Below are 17683 nucleotides of genomic sequence, written 5' to 3'. Positions count from 1 at the left end.
CGTGCTACTCATAGGTAAACGAATAACCCAACCCCCAGAACGAAAATACTCTTGATAACTTGGACCCAACCTGGCCCCAATTCGCGTATTCAGGAATGAAAGAATGGTGGAATTAACGAACAAGATTTGATTCTGCGCAGTTCACTTCTGGGTAGTGGGCAATTCATGACTTTATGAAGGGGTGGGGGGGAAATGGACAGCAAATCAAAGCAAGATCATTGGATGAATGGAGGAGGAATCAAAATATTAACCATCGAAACAGAGGAGCCGTTTGAGTGATATTTTTTAGGAGCAGCTTTTGTCATTAACAACAATCGATGGCTGCATGCATTCCACCTGGAAAAATGACGGGAATTAAATGTGGCCCGAACCAGCGACTTGGGCCCAGGACTTCTTCGGCACGTTCCGCGGTTCTATCCGCTTGATATTTCCACAAGGATTAGTTTCAACCCTTTCAACGACGGTACTATTCTTCTCAGGTGCCAAAAGCTTCGCAACCTTGTTGACCAAGCCGGTAAATTGATGAAAGCCAGCATTTTCATCCGCTGAGTCTTCGTCAGACAAACAAGGAAAAAAAGTATTAAGGCTGGCACTCCAGTCGGCGGTTTCCCCAACTCTGAAGCTACCGTTCTGGCCCAGCATATTGTCCCATTCCTGGTAGAAAATTGAGGCGCCCCACGTTGTTTCCGCCGTTTTACTCATTTGGCTGCAGTCGTCAGTGTATTGGCGGCCTGAACGTGCAGCACGATGATATGTATCGTAGCGTGCAAGCTCAAAGATGTATTTAGTACCTTTAAGACAATATCTAAGGGCCGACTTCTCTGTGATTTGAGAAACGGGAGCAATGTTAGAAAATGACACGCGCTGCGTTGCGGCGCCACGAAGTCCATCAGTACGGCCTCTCGTGAATTGGATTGAATGGTCAAAGCTTTTAAGGGAATGCTCAATGTTAGATTGTTCCTGGAAATCCAATGCTTTGATTTCCAGCTGCCAATCAGACCTAGTCCTGGGGGGTTAGATAAAATTCTACACCAGGTTGAATGGCCTCAGAAGACACAAACCTTTCGAAGTCGATAATCCCAATTTGAAGTGGCGGTCGCTTTTCTTCGAGTCCATTGTCACTTTGAGGCTTTAACCAACGACGATGTGATACCTCAAAAAGGTCTGGTCGATAACGGGATGATTTAAATTCAACTTCCAGGCGAAGCAATGCACCATTAGCTCCTTCGAATTCGATATTTACTGCATAGAGAGGTATATTGTTTTCCAATGATTCTATTTGCGGGTCAAATGGTGCGAGAAGATCTGACGCCTGTGAGCATCGAGTTATCAGGTCACCTTCAGCACGGTTGAAGCAGAGTCTTGAAGACACATGGTTTTAGGTTAACATAAGTTCTTTCACGTTTATGTTGCAGGAGACGTACCCGGGAATTAGGCGACCTTTCGTGCCGGCATACAAAAGCATGCTTCGAAATTCCTCAAAAGAATACCGCTCTTTCGAGTTGGGGGGAATCCGGTAATTCTCAAGAACAAATTTCCCGAAATTTACACGCATCCGGACATGGCCCGCAAGAAACCGAACGCCGTGAAGAGACTGGTCAACGGCGCTATGCATACGTTGCTCATTTTTCTCACAAAGCAGATTTTTCCTTTCAATCCCAGCGTCGTCCAGCAATTCTACTCCACAAAGAAAAGGGGCCGCTTGTATATTCGGGCTGCCAGGTTGGCGGCATTTCATTAAGCCTATTTCCGCTTTCAAGATACCCACGGGAGGGGCCTGGACAAGATATAATTTCGTCTTCACACCCGCTTCAGCGAGGAGATTGGCACACTTTGCTCGGAGCTGCTTCACAATCTCGATAATCTTTCCGTGGTCATCACCATCGACTCGAATGTATTTCTGGTGGTCTGGAGAATCATCATACAAATAAATATAATAGCCGAAATCTGCACGAATGGGATCCAAGGCTTCCAAGCTTTTGCCAAGGGTCATCTCCAGTGGAAGTTCATCTTCTGGCCATAGGAATAGCATCTACCGTTTTCATTAACGTATTAGCCCTCTAGATATTCACCACAATAAATATACACTATACGTGCCGTTTCTCGAAATTTGATTGAGGGATCAGGCTTCTGCCTGTACTGCTCAATCATCAACTGGCGCTTTTCGTTAAGATCATTGCGTATTTCTTTAGCAGTGAGGTACCGGGTGATTTTGGCAAAATTATCATCCTTCTTTCGGGCTTTATGTACGGCGAAGAACAATTAGCAAAATGTATTACTACTGGTCCTCGCACAAATGAAATTCAACCTACTCGTAGCATGGGGACCGCCTCTGTTATCAAACGGTCCGGCGATTTGGTGTTGCGGCCGGTTCGAGCCTCTGGCGCCACGGCCTCGAATCCAAACAGGTGTACCCCTCTCTCTCCGCACCAAGGCCCCGGTTCCTCTGCGCACTGGGCTTGGGGAATCGCCTTGATGGTTCGATGGCCCTAAATTGGCCAGTCAGTCCTTCACTTCTACCGAAAGCCGGTCCCTTGACAGTAGATTTTCAGTTGATGGGAAACAGTTCGGATATTCCGATTGTCCACAAGGTTACCTAATGGTGGCGTTGGGTGCCCATCCTCCAGATTCAATCTCCCTTGATTCTAAAGTTAGAAAACCCCACAAGGAAGCTAGTAGATATAACTGCGGGCCCATTCAAGTACAGGTAGATCGAATGCCTTCACCTACCTCTTGCAGTCCGCAGTTCGTATCTGATTTTACATTAGTACACGCGTATAGTTCCATTAGAGGGGAATTAGTCTCACTGCGTCATTCTCTTGTTCGAAGTGTGGAAAACCTCGACAAGCGAGTCCAAGTGAGAGGACAACTGTAACGAATCAATTTCAAATGATAGAAAAAAAGTAAATAAAAGTAATATTGAACAGAATATTCCGTTGAACATTCACACAATAGCTATGGGCTAGCTCTGTGGAAGGGAAGAGAGCTCAGAAATAAAGTAAAACAAAACAAAATCGCCTGATGGAAGCCGTCCGTAATATGTAGGAAGTGGTATTTTCCCTATCACAAACTTAGTAGTGAATAGAAAGTTTGGAAGATTATTGCCTAGCAGTGTGGATTGGCCCAGCGACCACTCCTCTGAAGAGAGGTAGAGACGAAAGAAAGACGTTGCCAGGGAAGAATCTCTGTCAACAACCCGCAAAGGATAGCTGCACCGCGTCTTGCATCGGTCAATTAGTATGATGGCTTGCACTTGCTCCAAATAGTCAACAGAACACCAATCTACTGAATTTGTCATTTCCATTTCCGTTTCGATATTGCATACGAAACTGAGAAAGGCAGACCCTTGCCGCAATATCTGTAACAATAATAGTAGTTACAGCTTTCAAACATGACCACGGACCATTCAGGAGGTTTGATAGTCAACTATATCCAACATGACCGGGATATCAATAACCCGGCGCCAGCTAACTATCTGCTTAGCTAATCTATCCATCTCCAACCTTTTCTCCAACCATCAAAGAACATCGCGAATAGCTCCAACGCCCAACTGCGCCGAATCAAAATCAAACCTTCAATCCCTCTCGCGCCCTCCCATATCCATTCCCAAAGGCTCCAGTTGTGCACGGCACATAGTCTGCCACCATGTCTGGGAGCCGCGGAGCTCAGTACGGCTCTCAATTGCTCCTCCCCACCCGCCAGGTTACTTACTGGTGTCAAACAGCAGGCTGACCATTCACACACGTTCTTTCGTGATAATGCAGGTTCAATCAAAATGTGCTCATCGACACAACCCCCATGCCCAGTGACATCCCCAAGGTCAAAGAGATCGGTGCCACATCTGCCCCATTGATGAGCGCTTCGTATTTCATCGGCGACCGCTGCAGGGCTTACAATGACGATTATATGAAGTGCAAGATGGAGTCCAACGGGAAGGGCGAGCTGGACTGCCTGAGGGAAGGTCGGAAGGTCACCCGTTGTGCGGCTAGTGTGTACGTGTTCTTTTTTTCCTTTACCCTTCTTTTATTTTTCGAAATTGATTGTGGCAAACTGCTTGTAATATGCTAATTTGATGTCTTACATGATTGTGTCTAGCATCAAGGATATCAACGAAAACTGCCTCGAGCAATTTAAGGCTCATTTTGAATGTCTAGAACAGAATAACCATCAACTATGGCAATGTCGGAGGCCTGAGAACGCGCTAAATACTTGTGTGTTTGAAAAGCTTGTATGTGTTGTATTTTGATGTCCATGATGGACCTCGATGGCTGATAATTTACTGGCGTTTATAGGGACTAAAGAAAGAAATCCCCGATACCCCCAAGGGCACAATACCCGTTCATCTACGGAAATCGCAAATCTACGCGAATTACTCCGGACCGCAATATTAGATTTCTCCTGTGTCTTAGAAATAATGAAAAATCAAGAAAAAACAAAGGATTTCGTCTGCTCTGTATATATATATATATATACATATTCTATTGGTTCGGAAATGATCGCATGGTTGCTTTTCTTCCTTTCAAATACGAAGTTCATTCATATCATATTAATACACTTTGACCAGCTCGTGGCTCTATACACTTTCTAATCCGAAGAAACCATACACCCAGGCACTCCCATCAGTCTACTCACTGACAAACACATAAATATTTAAAACTAACAACGGAAGGGCCACTCAAAGCAGAAATATATACCACACGCCCATTGCCACAGCTCAACCCACTCCCTCCGCTTCCCCTACCATGAATAACCACCTCTACATCCCAAGCATATTAGACAGTTTTGGCGTTGGGAATATTTTAATAAAACAGATGCATTATTCAGCTAACGGTTGTGAGAGAGTAGGCGCGGGGGGAGAAGTAGTCAAATTCCCACGAGATGATTTTTTATTTCTTTTCTCCTCCTCCTGCTAAAGTTCTAAAGTTGCACAAAACTGACTCTAAAATTCTTCTCCTCCATGGCTTCTTTGTAACTAAACATAGGGCTAGTTAGTATAGATGGGAAACAAGATAAGACAATCAATCCCTCTTTCTTCCATCTGTCCTTCCCCTGGAGTGTCCGAAAATTGGGAAGAAACTTCTATCAACTTATTTACAACTCAAGCAAGTCCTCAACAACAACCTCCATCGCCTCTTTCTGTGGAGCATCATCATTCGCCATTTTGAATATCTTATCAAGCGCTCGCTTGCTTTCTTCCAGGAGTACATTGGTCTGATAACGAAGGGAAATAAACCCCGGTGCCCGACGAGAGAAAAGGATGAGCTACATCATCCAACTTTTTGAGGTTGGGAGACGAATATCGATACATATAAATATAGAAATGCTTGTATGGATGTATAACTCTTGTCTTATACGCGCTCTCGCATGGGATTGTAGAGCCGGCAACTAAGCGTGGCACGGAGATTCTTGAAAGAAAGGGTGTTTTAAAAAAAAAAAAGAAGAAAAAGCTAAAGATCCCTGCTTAGATGAATGCAAACGTGATAGGTATCATCCAAGCAGGCAGTAGGTGATTCATCCAATCAATCATGCCATTCAACCTTTTTCAACCCAGCCTGTTGGAGAAATCAGTCGAACGGGGGACAGGCGCTAAGCTTGCGCGCTTCCGCTGCTGGGCCTTGGTGATAAACCGCTATCAACCAGATTTTCTCCAGAACCCTGCGTCTGGTATTCGGTGCCAACCGTTGGAAGGAGAAGTTGGTGTCCTTGAAAAAGGAGTACGACACTTGTATGGATATATGAAGTAATGCATCTATATAATAATACAGTTATTTGGTAGAGAATATGTACGTATGTATTGCAAATATACATGGACGTCATGACAAAACGTCCAGCAGAATGATATGGGGGGTATGGACGCATATATGCACGGGGCCCTCTGGGAATGTATTGACCAAAAAAAAGAGGTTGAAATCGATAATAAGAGAAAGGAAAGCAGAGAAGGGATAGATACCTTCTGCCTACCTACGCCCTTCATAAAAGAAAGGGAAGAACACCGCCGTCCAAAAATTATAAGAAGACCGAAAACCTAGGGAAACCCTTCCAGTCGAAACCCCAACCCTCTCCCCTCACCCCTCCCAACAAGCACCGCAAATTTCCTTCTCACCTCCGTCCAAATCCTCAGCCGCCTCACCTTCTCCTCCAACCTCCTATCCCCCTTCACAACCCGCATCCACACTAGCACGCACCCAAACAGCAAAATATCCCAGCAAACTTGCCGTACAACAATCCACACAACCCATTTAATCCATGCCCATAGACTCGAGCGATGCCGACTGTTGAGCGCGCGCGCCTCCATCTGCTCTCTCATCGCGGCGACTTCGGCTGTCATTTTCGTCATTGCCTGCTCGAACCGCTGCCGCCAGCGGCGGTTATATCCTGTGGCTTTGGATGTTCTATCTTGGTCTCGATCTTGGTTTCTTCCTCTGTCCGAACGGCCGGGGTCCCGCTGTCGTGTATCATTACGAGTATGATTAATATCATCTGAGCGCCCATCGTCATCATCATCTTCGTCGCCGTCGTCGTCGTCGTCACCACCATCATCGTCTTCATAAGGACTATTGCGCGCTTCTTGGAAATCCTCTTCATCCTCCTCGTCCTCGCCTCCCTCTTTCCCCCATTCTCTTTCCTCTCCTCCATCTCTTCCTTCGCCATGTGCCTTATACTTCCTCCTACCGCTTCCGGGGATGTCATGATCCGGCTGGCTAACAGGACTAAGAACTCTCAATCCCGAATCCCGCTCCGCAGGTAATGATCGTTCCATCCTTTCCTCCACCGTCGCTTCGGCACGTGATATCCGGCCGCTAATGCTTCCATAGCTGTAGTTTGACCGGGAGGGCGGGGTTGTAGATATCATATGTGATGGTTGCTGCGATGGTGGCTGTGACATGCCGGAGAGGTGGACGGGGCTGCCGGATGAGGAAGACGAGGACGGGTTTGATTTTATCTGATCCCAGACGAACTCTAGCTCGGCGATAAGCTCGCGGGCCTCTGGAGTTGAGGAGGCGTATTTGTTCATTGTGTCTAGTAAGACAGTGATGTACCGGCGTTTTGCCTCGGTGCGTGATAGCTGGCGTTGTGCGTACCAGGCATCCCTATTGGAGAAGGTTTTTAGATATGTTAGCTTTTCAGTGTTTGAGACGGCGCTGATAACCCATGCATTGTGAACATCGTGGTTTCAAGTTAAAGTTTCTTTTCTTATAGGTGTAAGCGAACAGGAAAGGAAAGAAAACAAGCCAAAAGAAAAAAAACAAGCGGGGATTTTATTTATGCTCGTTTCATACCATTTCTCTCTCTCAGCTTGTAAACTCGTTTCATCACCGACAGGCCGATCCATGACCCCTTCCACATCGCCCTCTAAAAATCACGAAAATCACCCGAAAATCAGCACTTTCACAAGTCATCACCAAGCTTTCAGCAGACGCTCTCTCCCTCTGTCACTATTCTTCTTTTCTTTTCCATTCTCTTTTCCATTTGCTATTTTTTTTCTTGAAGGTCTGAGCGGTATAGGGGACGGGAGGGGGGAGGAGAGAAGTACCCATGCTCTGCTTGTATAAGCCATATAACCTCAGCCGTTCGGAGAGGGGTGGCCTGACCGACCCCGACCGGGGGATTCTCTTGACGGTATTGAGAGCATGAGCGAATACTCGGTCTGGCGAGGGAAGAAGGAAGAAACATAGTTAGTATCTGATGAAGGAATTTGACCAGTAATGTCAATATTCTTCCACTGTACGGGAGGTAATGGGGAGTCGCGAGGGGTATGTAAAAACATTGTGATCAAGTGTTATATCGAGACGGCCTTGAACTTCTAGTTTTGGCGTGGGGAGACCTTTGGTGGGGAAACAGGGATTAATTGGACTTACCAACCGAATCTGACATGGTGTATTCAAAAAGGAAAAGGGTTACGAGGAAGAATTGGGAATGAAATTGGGTTAGGGAAATGCAAAAGGAGAGGGAAAGGGAAAGGAAAGGATTGATGGGTGTATAGAAGCAAAGAGATATATAAAAGAGAGAAGAGAGAAAACGATAGGAGAGCAAGATATCGCCCGCATCTAATAACGGGCCCCCATTCTTCCTTGACCCTCTTATTCGCCGTGTATTGTTGGTATATCCCCCTCCTGATAGATAATCTATGAATCAGCCAACACGCCGCGTAAAGAAGCCAGCAACAAGACAAAACAGGCCGAGAAACGAATAATAGCGGGAGAAGCCGCAGCGTCTGGCATCTAGCAGGCTGCTGGAAGCTGATGCGCAACACAACAGGGTCGATGGAAGGCGTTGGGTGTGAAAGGAGGGCATTCTTCTCAGGTTCAAAACCAGGTTCAAATGCATGTTGGAGTCCCTCCGCTCCTATCTGGTCCGAGCCGCGGCTCCAGCAAGCTTGGGCGGCTTAGTCACCTCCTTCGGCAACCATTGCATATGGCGCTAGCTCGCTGATCCTCACTTCTTCTACTTTTATACGAGGGATAGAGAGAGAGAAGAGATATATATACAAGCTGTCTGTCCCTACTTCAGCATACCTATGCTACTCCACACGAAAACTCCCTTTCAATGTCCAGCTAGGTAATAGTCTTGATTTGTTTAAAATATAATAAAATCACATTAGGAAAGGATAAGAGAGATCCTATATTTTCGAAGTCGAACTGCGCTTTCTTGAGCGCCTTTTGTCATTTTTATTATAGACTTCGATTTTTTTCTTTCCATTATTTTTTTTTATATTTTGCTTGCAAATTTTCATGGGAGATCAGATTGCATCCTTCTAAGACACACCAAGACAACCAAAAAAGTGTAGTGAGTGATGAAGACCATGATGAAAACCACAATTCACTTCCTCTGAAAGAAGGACAGAGAGAGAGAGAGAGAATAAAAGAGAACAGCACACATCATGTCATGTCTGACTGCATCGATATATCCCATATCAGTAAGCAAGCAAACAGGGGAGAGATAGTGATAATAAAAACAGGCCAACACAACAAGTGAAAGGACTGATTCCATAACAAGGGGGAAGAAACTAAACTGGCAAATGGGAATATAAAAGAAAGTACATGAACAAGATGCATGGAAAGAGAAGTTGTGTTGGCATCAACAGATCATTGAAAAGGAAAAAGCAAAAACAAAGATAACACGAAATAACAGAAGAATAAAACATGGCTAATTCATCCCATAATAGTTAATCGAAGAAGAGCGGCCTGCCGAGAAGCTCTTGATGCATCCACCCATCCCCATCGCCAAAGAAGGAAAGGAAGAAAATAGAGCGAAGAAAAAAGGGAGGATTATAGATAAAAGGTCATTTTTGAATTTCGCAAATAGCCCAAACCGCCTTCCCCGCTCCCGTACCACGCCATAATCAGTGAAAAAAGTGAACATATATAGCCCGCAACTTACGTAACAACGTGTCGTTAATTATTGAAAGAAGAAAGCAAACAAAAACCCGCCAGATGATATGGGAATGGGTTTGAAGCGGCCCAACGCCAGAAAAATTTGACGTGCGGGACGAATAGGCAGACAACAGGACACTCAAGGTACATTGCCAAAACGAAAAAAACAAAAGAGAAGAGAAGAGAAAAGAAAAAGAAAAACAAGATCAAAGTAATACAGTCGTCAATGGTGATCGGGAAAATATCACAGGCGGAAACAAAGGGAACCAGGTCAAGTTCCAAAAGTGTCAAATAATCACGCGGAAGGAAGCGCTATCCGTCGTACAATTGAAAGGTTTGTTCTCCCTGACAACGTAGCAAAAAGTATTTCAAAAGGGTATATCCATTTGATACAGGATTTAGAAAATGGCATCACCGACGGAAGGGAGAGCAAGGTCGAATGTAGGACAGCAGTGTCTATGACGAAGTTGGAACCCCGGTAGCCTGCGATGCGCCTCTCCCGCCACGGAAACCTCCTCGTCCACGCCCGCCAGCGTAGCCTCGAGTGTACGAACCTCTGCCACCGCGAGATCCACCATAACCTCGACCTCTCCCTCGCCCCCGGTAACCACCACCGTAGCCACCATCAATGCTTCCTTGGCCAAAAGTCTCAATATTTTTCTTCTCCTCCTCACCGCGCCACTCCCTACCACTCGTCTTGCCACGCGAACCTTCTTCGCGATCGCGGCTTTCGCTCGAGATGTTATCGAAAAAGGAAGACGCTTTATTATAGGCGACGTGAGATCCAGTTCCATTGATTTTGTCTGCACCTTCAGTCCCGTTTGTGCCGTTCACTGCTTTATGTTCAGATTCCCCAAGTGGCGATCCAGAGGCAATCGCTTCCTTCACGAGATCTTGCTTGTTAAATTTGGCATTTGCTGATTCAAAGTCGTAGTCAGCGGTAGGAACCTCAACTTTCTTATGCTGAGGGTGGTGATGGTTTCCACGATGAGCACCCCGACCGCCGCGAGCGTTTTGATGGCCCCCACGAGGAGCCCGGTCTCCCTCATACGGCTTCATTTCGCTTACTTTTTTGGTTACTGACTCAATCGCTGCTTCGACTGGCTGCGAGCCCTGAGTTGGAGGCTGAGGAAGTTTGGCCATGGCAGCGGCCACAGCAGCAGTAGCCGCTCGAGTTGCGTCCTGCATCGCTGTAGAAGTAGCTCTGGTATTTTGCGCAGGCGACTGCGTAGTAGCATTACCTGAGGTAGCAGTAGCAGATGCGGTGGTTGTGGAAGAAACCGCTGGTTTTGAAATAGGGATAGCAGGTACAACCCTTCCGGATTTTGGCCCAGCATGTGGCCCCTTGGGCGGGGTCTTGGATGTGGGCGCAGCCACTGCTGGCAGCGATGGCTGTGCAGTGGGTGCTGTGGCTGGTTTCTGCGTTATTTTTGTTGTTGTTGGGAGCGAAGGAGCGGTGGGTTTAGGGGTGGAGGACTTTGGTTCTGGTGGGTGAAGGGGCTGGGAGGATGCTGGAGTTACAGGTTTGCCAGGTACCTTATCACCGACTGGCAGCTCCGAAGTTGGCTTTGGTACATTTGCTGGCTGAGGAGGTTGAGGACCGCCATCGCGTTGCTGCTGCTGTGCTTGCTGGGGTTGTTGAGGATGGCCAATAGGCATTTGTGGTGGAGGGTATTGGCCAGGGGGTTGGGGAAAGCCTTGGCCAGGAGGAGGGTACCATCCTTGCGGGCCACCATAAGGAGCATTAGGAAAGCCAGGACCAGGGGGAAAACCAGGAGGGCCGAATCGCTGACCATATGGGTTATAATATCCGGGGAACGGAGTTTGCTGCGGGTAACCGGGCGGCGGTTGACGGGGAGCATTGGGTGGTTGAAACTGATTTGATTGAACGCGAGGAGGCCCTTGGGCAGGTGCTGGTCGTGTTCCACTCTGTCAACGCGGTTGGTTAGCCATGTTTCCAATGGTTAGTTCCAAAGCAGTATTAAGACGGTGTTTAAATAAAATGTGAAATAGGATCTTGATCAGAAGGAAGGCAACGGAAAGAATCCACATGGTTTTGCGCTTTCAGAACAGGTCTGTGATTTACATCCGGAATGTTTCATCAGAAGATCGACGGAGAGGCGAGTTTTTGACATATGATCACCATAATAGAAAACAATATGATTGACTTACACCTAAGATAGCAGGATCATTGGGTACTTGAGGAGGTTCGGGATGCTGGTTCTCTTTCTGCTCCTCCGCAACACTAATATCCTTTACATCGCTTCCACGGAAGACAATATATTCGTACACGCTTGCAGAAGGGGCAATTTCCTCTGCGGGATTGCCACGTCTTCCTTCTGTGCCGTGTGAAACGACATTCTCCAGGGCAATGGTGGAGTCCTCCGGGTTTATTTCATGGAGAGTGCCAACGTAGCTGTGATACCAGTCAGCTCCAGAGCCTACGGATCATCAACAGGATGAAGGAGTCGCTCGAACCGAATATCACTCTTCGATATCAAGTTAAACCGCTGTCTATGGGCTTAAAGTTAGCTTTGGAGAATTCAATCTTCAGGCGTGTGCAATAAAAGGGAATGGGGAACGACGGACCCTATGAAATGGTTCATATCCATGATGAATCGAGGCTCTGCGCGTAGCTACGCACCACAGTAAGAAAAGAGTATACAGGATTCCGAACACTGAAAATGACGAGGCGAACAATGGAAGAAGAGAACAAACTAATCAAAGCGGGTTAGAGTGGTGAGGGTGGAATTGAATTCGAGAGCAGAATTAAGGAGAGGGGGGAGGGATTAGGGAGAGGTGAGGTGGAGAGAGGAAGGGAAGAGGAAGAGGAAGAGGATGGAGGATGAAAATCCAGCAGAGGTTGTGGACAGAAGGCTGCTACGGGAAGGCGGAAGTGCAGTTTCCGCAGTGTATTCTAGCCCTATTAGGACTAGCGTTGCTGGTACACTCTGGCAGAATTTAGATGGGAGCGAGTTGATGCCAGAGGAGATCCAATAAGACCGATAGTCTGAGTGGCTTTGCGGCTTTGTAGCTTTGTGGGCCTCAATACCCAGGTCGCAACCATGGCACAATCTTCCCATCGAGATGACTTCTTTCAGACAACGTTCGCCTTCCGTCTATCTCTCCCAGCTCAAGGTGGCCAGGCTGCTGACTGTCTCCTAGAACGTCGCTGGAGGAATCCCGTCGCAAAGCCGAGAAAGCAAGAAACTCGAATGGCCACCCCATCAAACTTCAAAGTAAACTATTAGCGATTGCCGCTGATCCCACTAGCGATTCCTCTGTCTATGTTGCTGAGAGTGCAGGCCTTCTCAGAAAAGTGGTGCTTGAAGTAGGTGAGCATAAACGAATCCCCCTTCAGTGGGGGACTTTTTTTTATTCATTTCTATTGATTATCTTGCATGCTAATGGTTTTCTGAGTTTAAAGACAGGTGAAACTGCTACCCTTTACAGGGGACCGACTGCCCCATTAACCAGTATATGCTTTTCCTCCGACGGCACAACTATCTTCGCTGGGTGCTGGGACAAGACTATATGGAGCTGGGACGTTACTTCGCGAACGCAAAAACATAGATACCATGGCCACACAGACTTTGTAAAAACGGTTATCTCTCAGAAACTTGATGGTGACGATTTACTCATCTCCGGTGGTGCGGATGGTGAAATAATCATTTGGAACATCAGCGCTGGCAAAAGATCACATGTCTTCAAAGATTACAGCCGTGGAGTACTACATCTTGCGGTCGATCCTCTTGTTTCTGAAGAGGATCTGCAGCGAATTAATGTCTTCAGCGCAGGAAGTGATCGCAGCATTCGTTACTTCTCTCTCTCCACCCCTTTTAAGGAACAATCCCTGTCAGCCCCGATACTGGAACATGAGACTAGTGTCTATAAGCTTTTCTTCGATGCAGATGGTGACTTGTGGACAGCTTCGGCAGATAAAACTGCTAAATGTCTCTCCAGAGAAGCGAACTGGCAAGCGGACATGACTTTGGACCATCCGGACTTTGTCAGGGATGTTGCCGTGTGTGAACAGGGTGGCTGGGTGGTTACGGGATGTAGAGATGAGGAAGTGCGTGTATGGAATCGTGCGGTGAGCATTTTCTTTTTTCCCTTTTCTTGTTTCACCGCTTTCCCCTTTCAAATGTACGTGTTTACTGACTGGCAGAAGACTGGAAAGTTGCATCATTCATTCTCTGGCCATTTTGAAGAAGTGACTGGGATCTTAATACTTGGGACGACGGTTGTTAGTGTCAGTATCGATGCCACCATACGGCAGTGGTCGCTTGACCCAACTCAGCTTGAAATAGCCAAAGCAAAAGCTGAAAGGGCATCCCAGGAGGACGAAGTAATTGATGATGGACTTAAGGAGTCACTGTTGACTGAGGAAGAGGAGAGGGAGCTTGCGGGGTTGATGGGCGATGACTAGGTTGGCGTCAACACGTATGAAAATGGGGCATATTCAAAAATTAAAGGATAAAGCCTATATCTCCTGTTGAATTCCCGTTGTCAGGTGATTGGTTTGTAGACTTGCCGATCAGCTCATCTCCGGTGACGGACAGTATCCAATTGTTGGTTGGTGATCATCCAGGGCGTAGAGAGCAACCGTTTTAGTTCAAGCCCGCAAGAGAATCAAAGAGCAATGATTCACCGGCTTCATGCGTGCCTTATTATCTAGAAACGTGTAAAATACCAACACTCTTATTACTTCACAAGTACTATCTCTGTCAAGTCCACGGGTATAGGTACCTAGGTATAATCTGTACACACTTTGCCAATAAATTCTCCACCACGACTTTCGAATGATTTGAAGTTTGCAACGAAACTGGGCTCAGAACATTGTTGCCTTGAGTTGTAAAAATGGCCTAGTTATGTAGACTAATTGGTATGCATTGAGCAGGCTAACTAATATAAACGATACTTATTCATATTCGGTTTCAATCAGAGCTATCGCATCATCATACGCCTTAATAATAGGATCATATAGCCTTTTTGGGTCTTGCGGTGTTCCAACAATAAGTCCTTCCTTCCCATGAGGAAACATCACGCCTCGTATGGTCCTGCAGAGGGGTTTGACGCACTCGAATCCTGGTGGAAACTCTTGCAGAAGGTATTCAAATCCGCCAGCTTCCATGTTGCCTCGTTTATAAGTTGCAATATCCCTGAAGGTGCTACTATACCACTTTTTCAACATGCTGTCTTTCGGCCGATCCTGTCTCTGCCTCTGTAGCTCATCTAGTTTTTCCCAACCGTGATGGGCACATTGCCAGATAAGGACGTAGAAGAACGATTCGAGATCATGCCGATAGGTGTGGTCGATATTAAGCAGCACCTCGATCGCCATGAACTCCATCGTGCCGGTCTGGTGGCGTGCGCCGCTTCGCCCGCTTCCAACTTCTTTGGCAAGGTCTAGATCAATTAGCATGCCAGAGTGACCACCTGCCTTTTCAGGATTGGTGATTATTATGTTGTTCTCTGAAATATCCCGATGAAGGATGTTTCCATCCAAGTAAAGAGAACGGTGGGCCTTTATTGCATCGCGAAGCGCTATGAGCAGCTCTGAGGGTGATTTGTACTTGTAGATCGGCCGGCCAGCGGGCGATATCACCAGACAGCGGAGGACACGGTTGTCGTAGGGTTCCTCACCATTCCTGTCAAAGAGGCTTGGCTCGTGCGCCGACTGAACGGAGAAAGCTAGTTCATTCTCCTGCTGAGTGTCCCTTGACGGTTGATCGATGGAACGCGATCGTTTGGACACCTGCATCCCTTTGTCCGGAGATCTGCGTTTCCTGGAAGATGATTTTCGACGGATATCCAAGCGACAGGGTTCGGTGAGCGGCTGAGATTGATGAAATGAGGAGATTGTACTGGGGGGTGCGCTTTTGAAGTCGTGGCGCTTGTCAACGAAGGTCAGGCCGCTGCGCATGTTGGCGATACTTGTGATGGTACTATAGCCAATGATCCTAGCGACCCCTTGGACATTTTTTCGACACGCTAGCTCAAGGAGTTCCACCTCTGGGCGCCGCTTGTCTGATACCCACGAGAACTTGGCTACACCTTTCACTTGTCCATAGTCTGCGAGAAAACATGTGGTCCCGCGACACACAATGGCAGGTTGAAAAGAAAGCATTTCACTCAGCCGCAGCATCATTTCCTCTGAGTTCCCAGGTCCTTTGACAGTTATTGATTTGCCGCCGTCTTCATCCCTAGCAATAAAGGTGTCCACTCCCAGCTCCTCGTCGCTCATCATGGTGTAGCCCACAAGCACCTGAAAGAACTGTCTTGAGTCCACAGAGACATCGATGATGCTCGAGCTGTAAGGGCCTGAGCGGTCAAACACCCACACCTCCATCTTGGTCCCACAGACAGTGAATGCGTGGACGAACCGCCGTGTGGGCTGTGCAGCAAAGACCTCACGCACGTAGCAGCCTATCTGCAGTAATGTGGCTTTGGTCCCGAGCTTCTCCTCAGGTTTTTTAAGCTCGCCAACCACCAGGATGTCTCTCCAGTTGTGTTTGTTTTGCAAGGGGCTTGTACTTCTAGCTCTCAGAAGGAGATTGACTTGCCGTTTTGCCTTAGAACTGGTAAGATCTGCTTTGCTTGCTGTGGTGTGGTAGGTGCTGCGTGATTCCGAGAGAAGGTCTTTTTGAAGACGGAACCACCAGGCAAGGACATTGTCCTGCGTAGGAGGATCAGGAAACTGGGCCCAATCACCATCACTGTCTGGGTTCAGCACGCGTCGACAGATGGCATCTGCTTTGTCACTCCAGTCTTTCCCTTCAAAGTACTTGTTGAAGAAGCCCTCAACATCTTGAAATGTGCAGCCACATATCTCCCCAAAGATTCTCAGATTCACCAACTCACGCGTCTGCTCAGAACCTTTCTGCGATGATGAGGTGGATCTGACTGGGGTGCTGTCAAAGGAGGGGGGAACGCTCGCCGGAGGAGTTGATCGAGGGATGTTGTCAATGAGGTTAAATACAGCTTTCCAGACATCGAAGTTCCAGGTTGCAATGTGCTGGGATTCAGTCGGAGGCCTTTGAATAACCAAGTGCACTAACGGCCGGTAGTCATCGTACTTGAAGTTTTCTTTTGCTTTTTGGAGACACTCGACTAAGTGTGCTATATCAGACACCAATTTTCTATCACTTATCCGTGAGCGAAGTTTGTAAACTGCATCCTCTCCCTGTAAAGCAGACAGGAGTTTTGAAATTGCATTTCGATAGAGTTGGTCAAGGCTATCAACAGCGCCATCATAGGAAATTAGGCGTGACTCATAGATTTTTTCAGCTTCCTGAAGCACACCTTGGAAACGATTGACTGAGTTGGTTAGAGGATGGTTCTCGATAACGTCGCGATCTTCTTGTGAAAGTCCTGCCATTTTGATGGTATAAAAGACTGTTGAGTTGGTGCAGGTAAACTGCGAGTTGTAAAGGGAGAAAAGTTCAGTTGGTATGCTAATTTTACATGATGAATGGGAAGCAAACACGGAACAAAAATGCAGAAATGTTAGGAAGTTATGATGTATGATACTTGCAAGAGAAGATAGCTCGCTGGGAACGGATGCTGGTATATATAATCAAAGGAAGGGAGGATTATGGTCAAATGGTTGATCCGACTTGGCTTTGATGCAGAACGCGAATTTGGGAACGGATAGAGCCGCTGAGTGAGGAACCAGGTTGAGATTAATCCTATTCGATCGCGATGGAATGGTAATACGCGCGAACAAGGTAGGGATTGAAATCGTATTTTGAGGAACATCGGCTATTCCCATTTAGGATTAATACAGGCCGCCTGCAGCCTTGGAAACCAATCTGGAAAGAACCACTGTCCCACATGAGCCAATGATAAAGCCCGCAAATCACTGGAGGGGTAGCAAGCGAATCATGATTGGAAGATCCCCATCATCCCCTCTCCTCGCAGTCCTCCCCTATAAAAAACAATCCTATAGTCTAAGGAGATTTGGTCAAAATTTTGATTAATTAACAAATGTTGTACACTGCCTGAGAAATTGGTTATGATTGTAAGGCTGTTCCCGATCAACCCCACCTCACACACATAAGGAATTTTATATCGCCAATGCTAATTCTAAATAGAAATGGGGCAGTGATGAAAAAGTACGCTCCTGGTGTTACCATATATGATCCAACTAAAAACTATCCCTAACGGCATACGCAGTAGTATGCGTTTCCACCGATAACGCATCTGCGACAAGGTTACTGTGGTCGGCCCATGGTTAATGTTTGCATAATGGAGCATTTGATCAGAATATCAGAGTAACAGGCGGTTTTATGTTGTATTTATTGTGA

The 17683-nt window shown here is 46.8% G+C and overlaps 6 protein-coding genes across 6 annotated transcripts; 2 read left to right on the top strand and 4 right to left on the bottom strand.

Annotated features, from left to right (window-relative positions):
- Positions 1–108: 108 nt before the first annotated feature.
- HCBG_03572 (uncharacterized protein) lies at positions 109–3304 on the bottom strand (the record flags this gene model as incomplete). Its single annotated transcript, XM_045430621.1, has 8 exons — positions 109–1000; positions 1062–1361; positions 1425–2032; positions 2089–2240; positions 2313–2489; positions 2597–2638; positions 2731–2753; positions 3072–3304. The coding sequence occupies 8 exons, from the start codon at positions 3302–3304 to the stop codon at positions 355–357; spliced, it is 2181 nt and encodes a 726-aa protein (XP_045288764.1).
- A 211-nt stretch (positions 3305–3515) lies between these two features.
- Positions 3516–4716, top strand: HCBG_03571 (NADH-ubiquinone oxidoreductase; the record flags this gene model as incomplete). Its single annotated transcript, XM_045430620.1, has 4 exons — positions 3516–3668; positions 3765–3992; positions 4096–4228; positions 4293–4716. 4 exons carry the CDS (start codon positions 3646–3648, stop codon positions 4389–4391), a joined length of 483 nt encoding a protein of 160 aa, XP_045288763.1.
- A 1309-nt stretch (positions 4717–6025) lies between these two features.
- HCBG_03570 (uncharacterized protein) lies at positions 6026–7875 on the bottom strand (the record flags this gene model as incomplete). The annotated part of the gene is made up of 4 exons (XM_045430619.1): positions 6026–7091; positions 7281–7353; positions 7535–7648; positions 7860–7875. The coding sequence occupies 4 exons, from the start codon at positions 7873–7875 to the stop codon at positions 6026–6028; spliced, it is 1269 nt and encodes a 422-aa protein (XP_045288762.1).
- Positions 7876–9271: 1396 nt separating this feature from the next.
- Positions 9272–12149, bottom strand: HCBG_03569 (uncharacterized protein; the record flags this gene model as incomplete). The annotated part of the gene is made up of 4 exons (XM_045430618.1): positions 9272–11303; positions 11547–11790; positions 11853–11888; positions 11964–12149. 4 exons carry the CDS (start codon positions 11984–11986, stop codon positions 9831–9833), a joined length of 1776 nt encoding a protein of 591 aa, XP_045288761.1.
- Positions 12150–12390: 241 nt separating this feature from the next.
- HCBG_03568 (WD domain-containing protein) lies at positions 12391–14028 on the top strand (the record flags this gene model as incomplete). Its single annotated transcript, XM_045430617.1, has 4 exons — positions 12391–12480; positions 12540–12705; positions 12802–13467; positions 13546–14028. The coding sequence occupies 4 exons, from the start codon at positions 12440–12442 to the stop codon at positions 13801–13803; spliced, it is 1131 nt and encodes a 376-aa protein (XP_045288760.1).
- Positions 14029–14295: 267 nt separating this feature from the next.
- HCBG_03567 (uncharacterized protein) lies at positions 14296–16755 on the bottom strand (the record flags this gene model as incomplete). Its single annotated transcript, XM_045430616.1, has 1 exon — positions 14296–16755. One exon carries the CDS (start codon positions 16753–16755, stop codon positions 14296–14298), a length of 2460 nt encoding a protein of 819 aa, XP_045288759.1.
- Positions 16756–17683: the final 928 nt, after the last annotated feature.

Source organism: Histoplasma capsulatum, assembly GCF_000150115.1.
Source record: "Histoplasma capsulatum G186AR genomic scaffold supercont2.4, whole genome shotgun sequence".
NCBI classification, from domain to species: domain Eukaryota; kingdom Fungi; phylum Ascomycota; class Eurotiomycetes; order Onygenales; family Ajellomycetaceae; genus Histoplasma; species Histoplasma capsulatum.
Note: the sequence above shows the minus strand (reverse complement) of the source record. Positions and strands in the feature narration are given on the sequence as shown.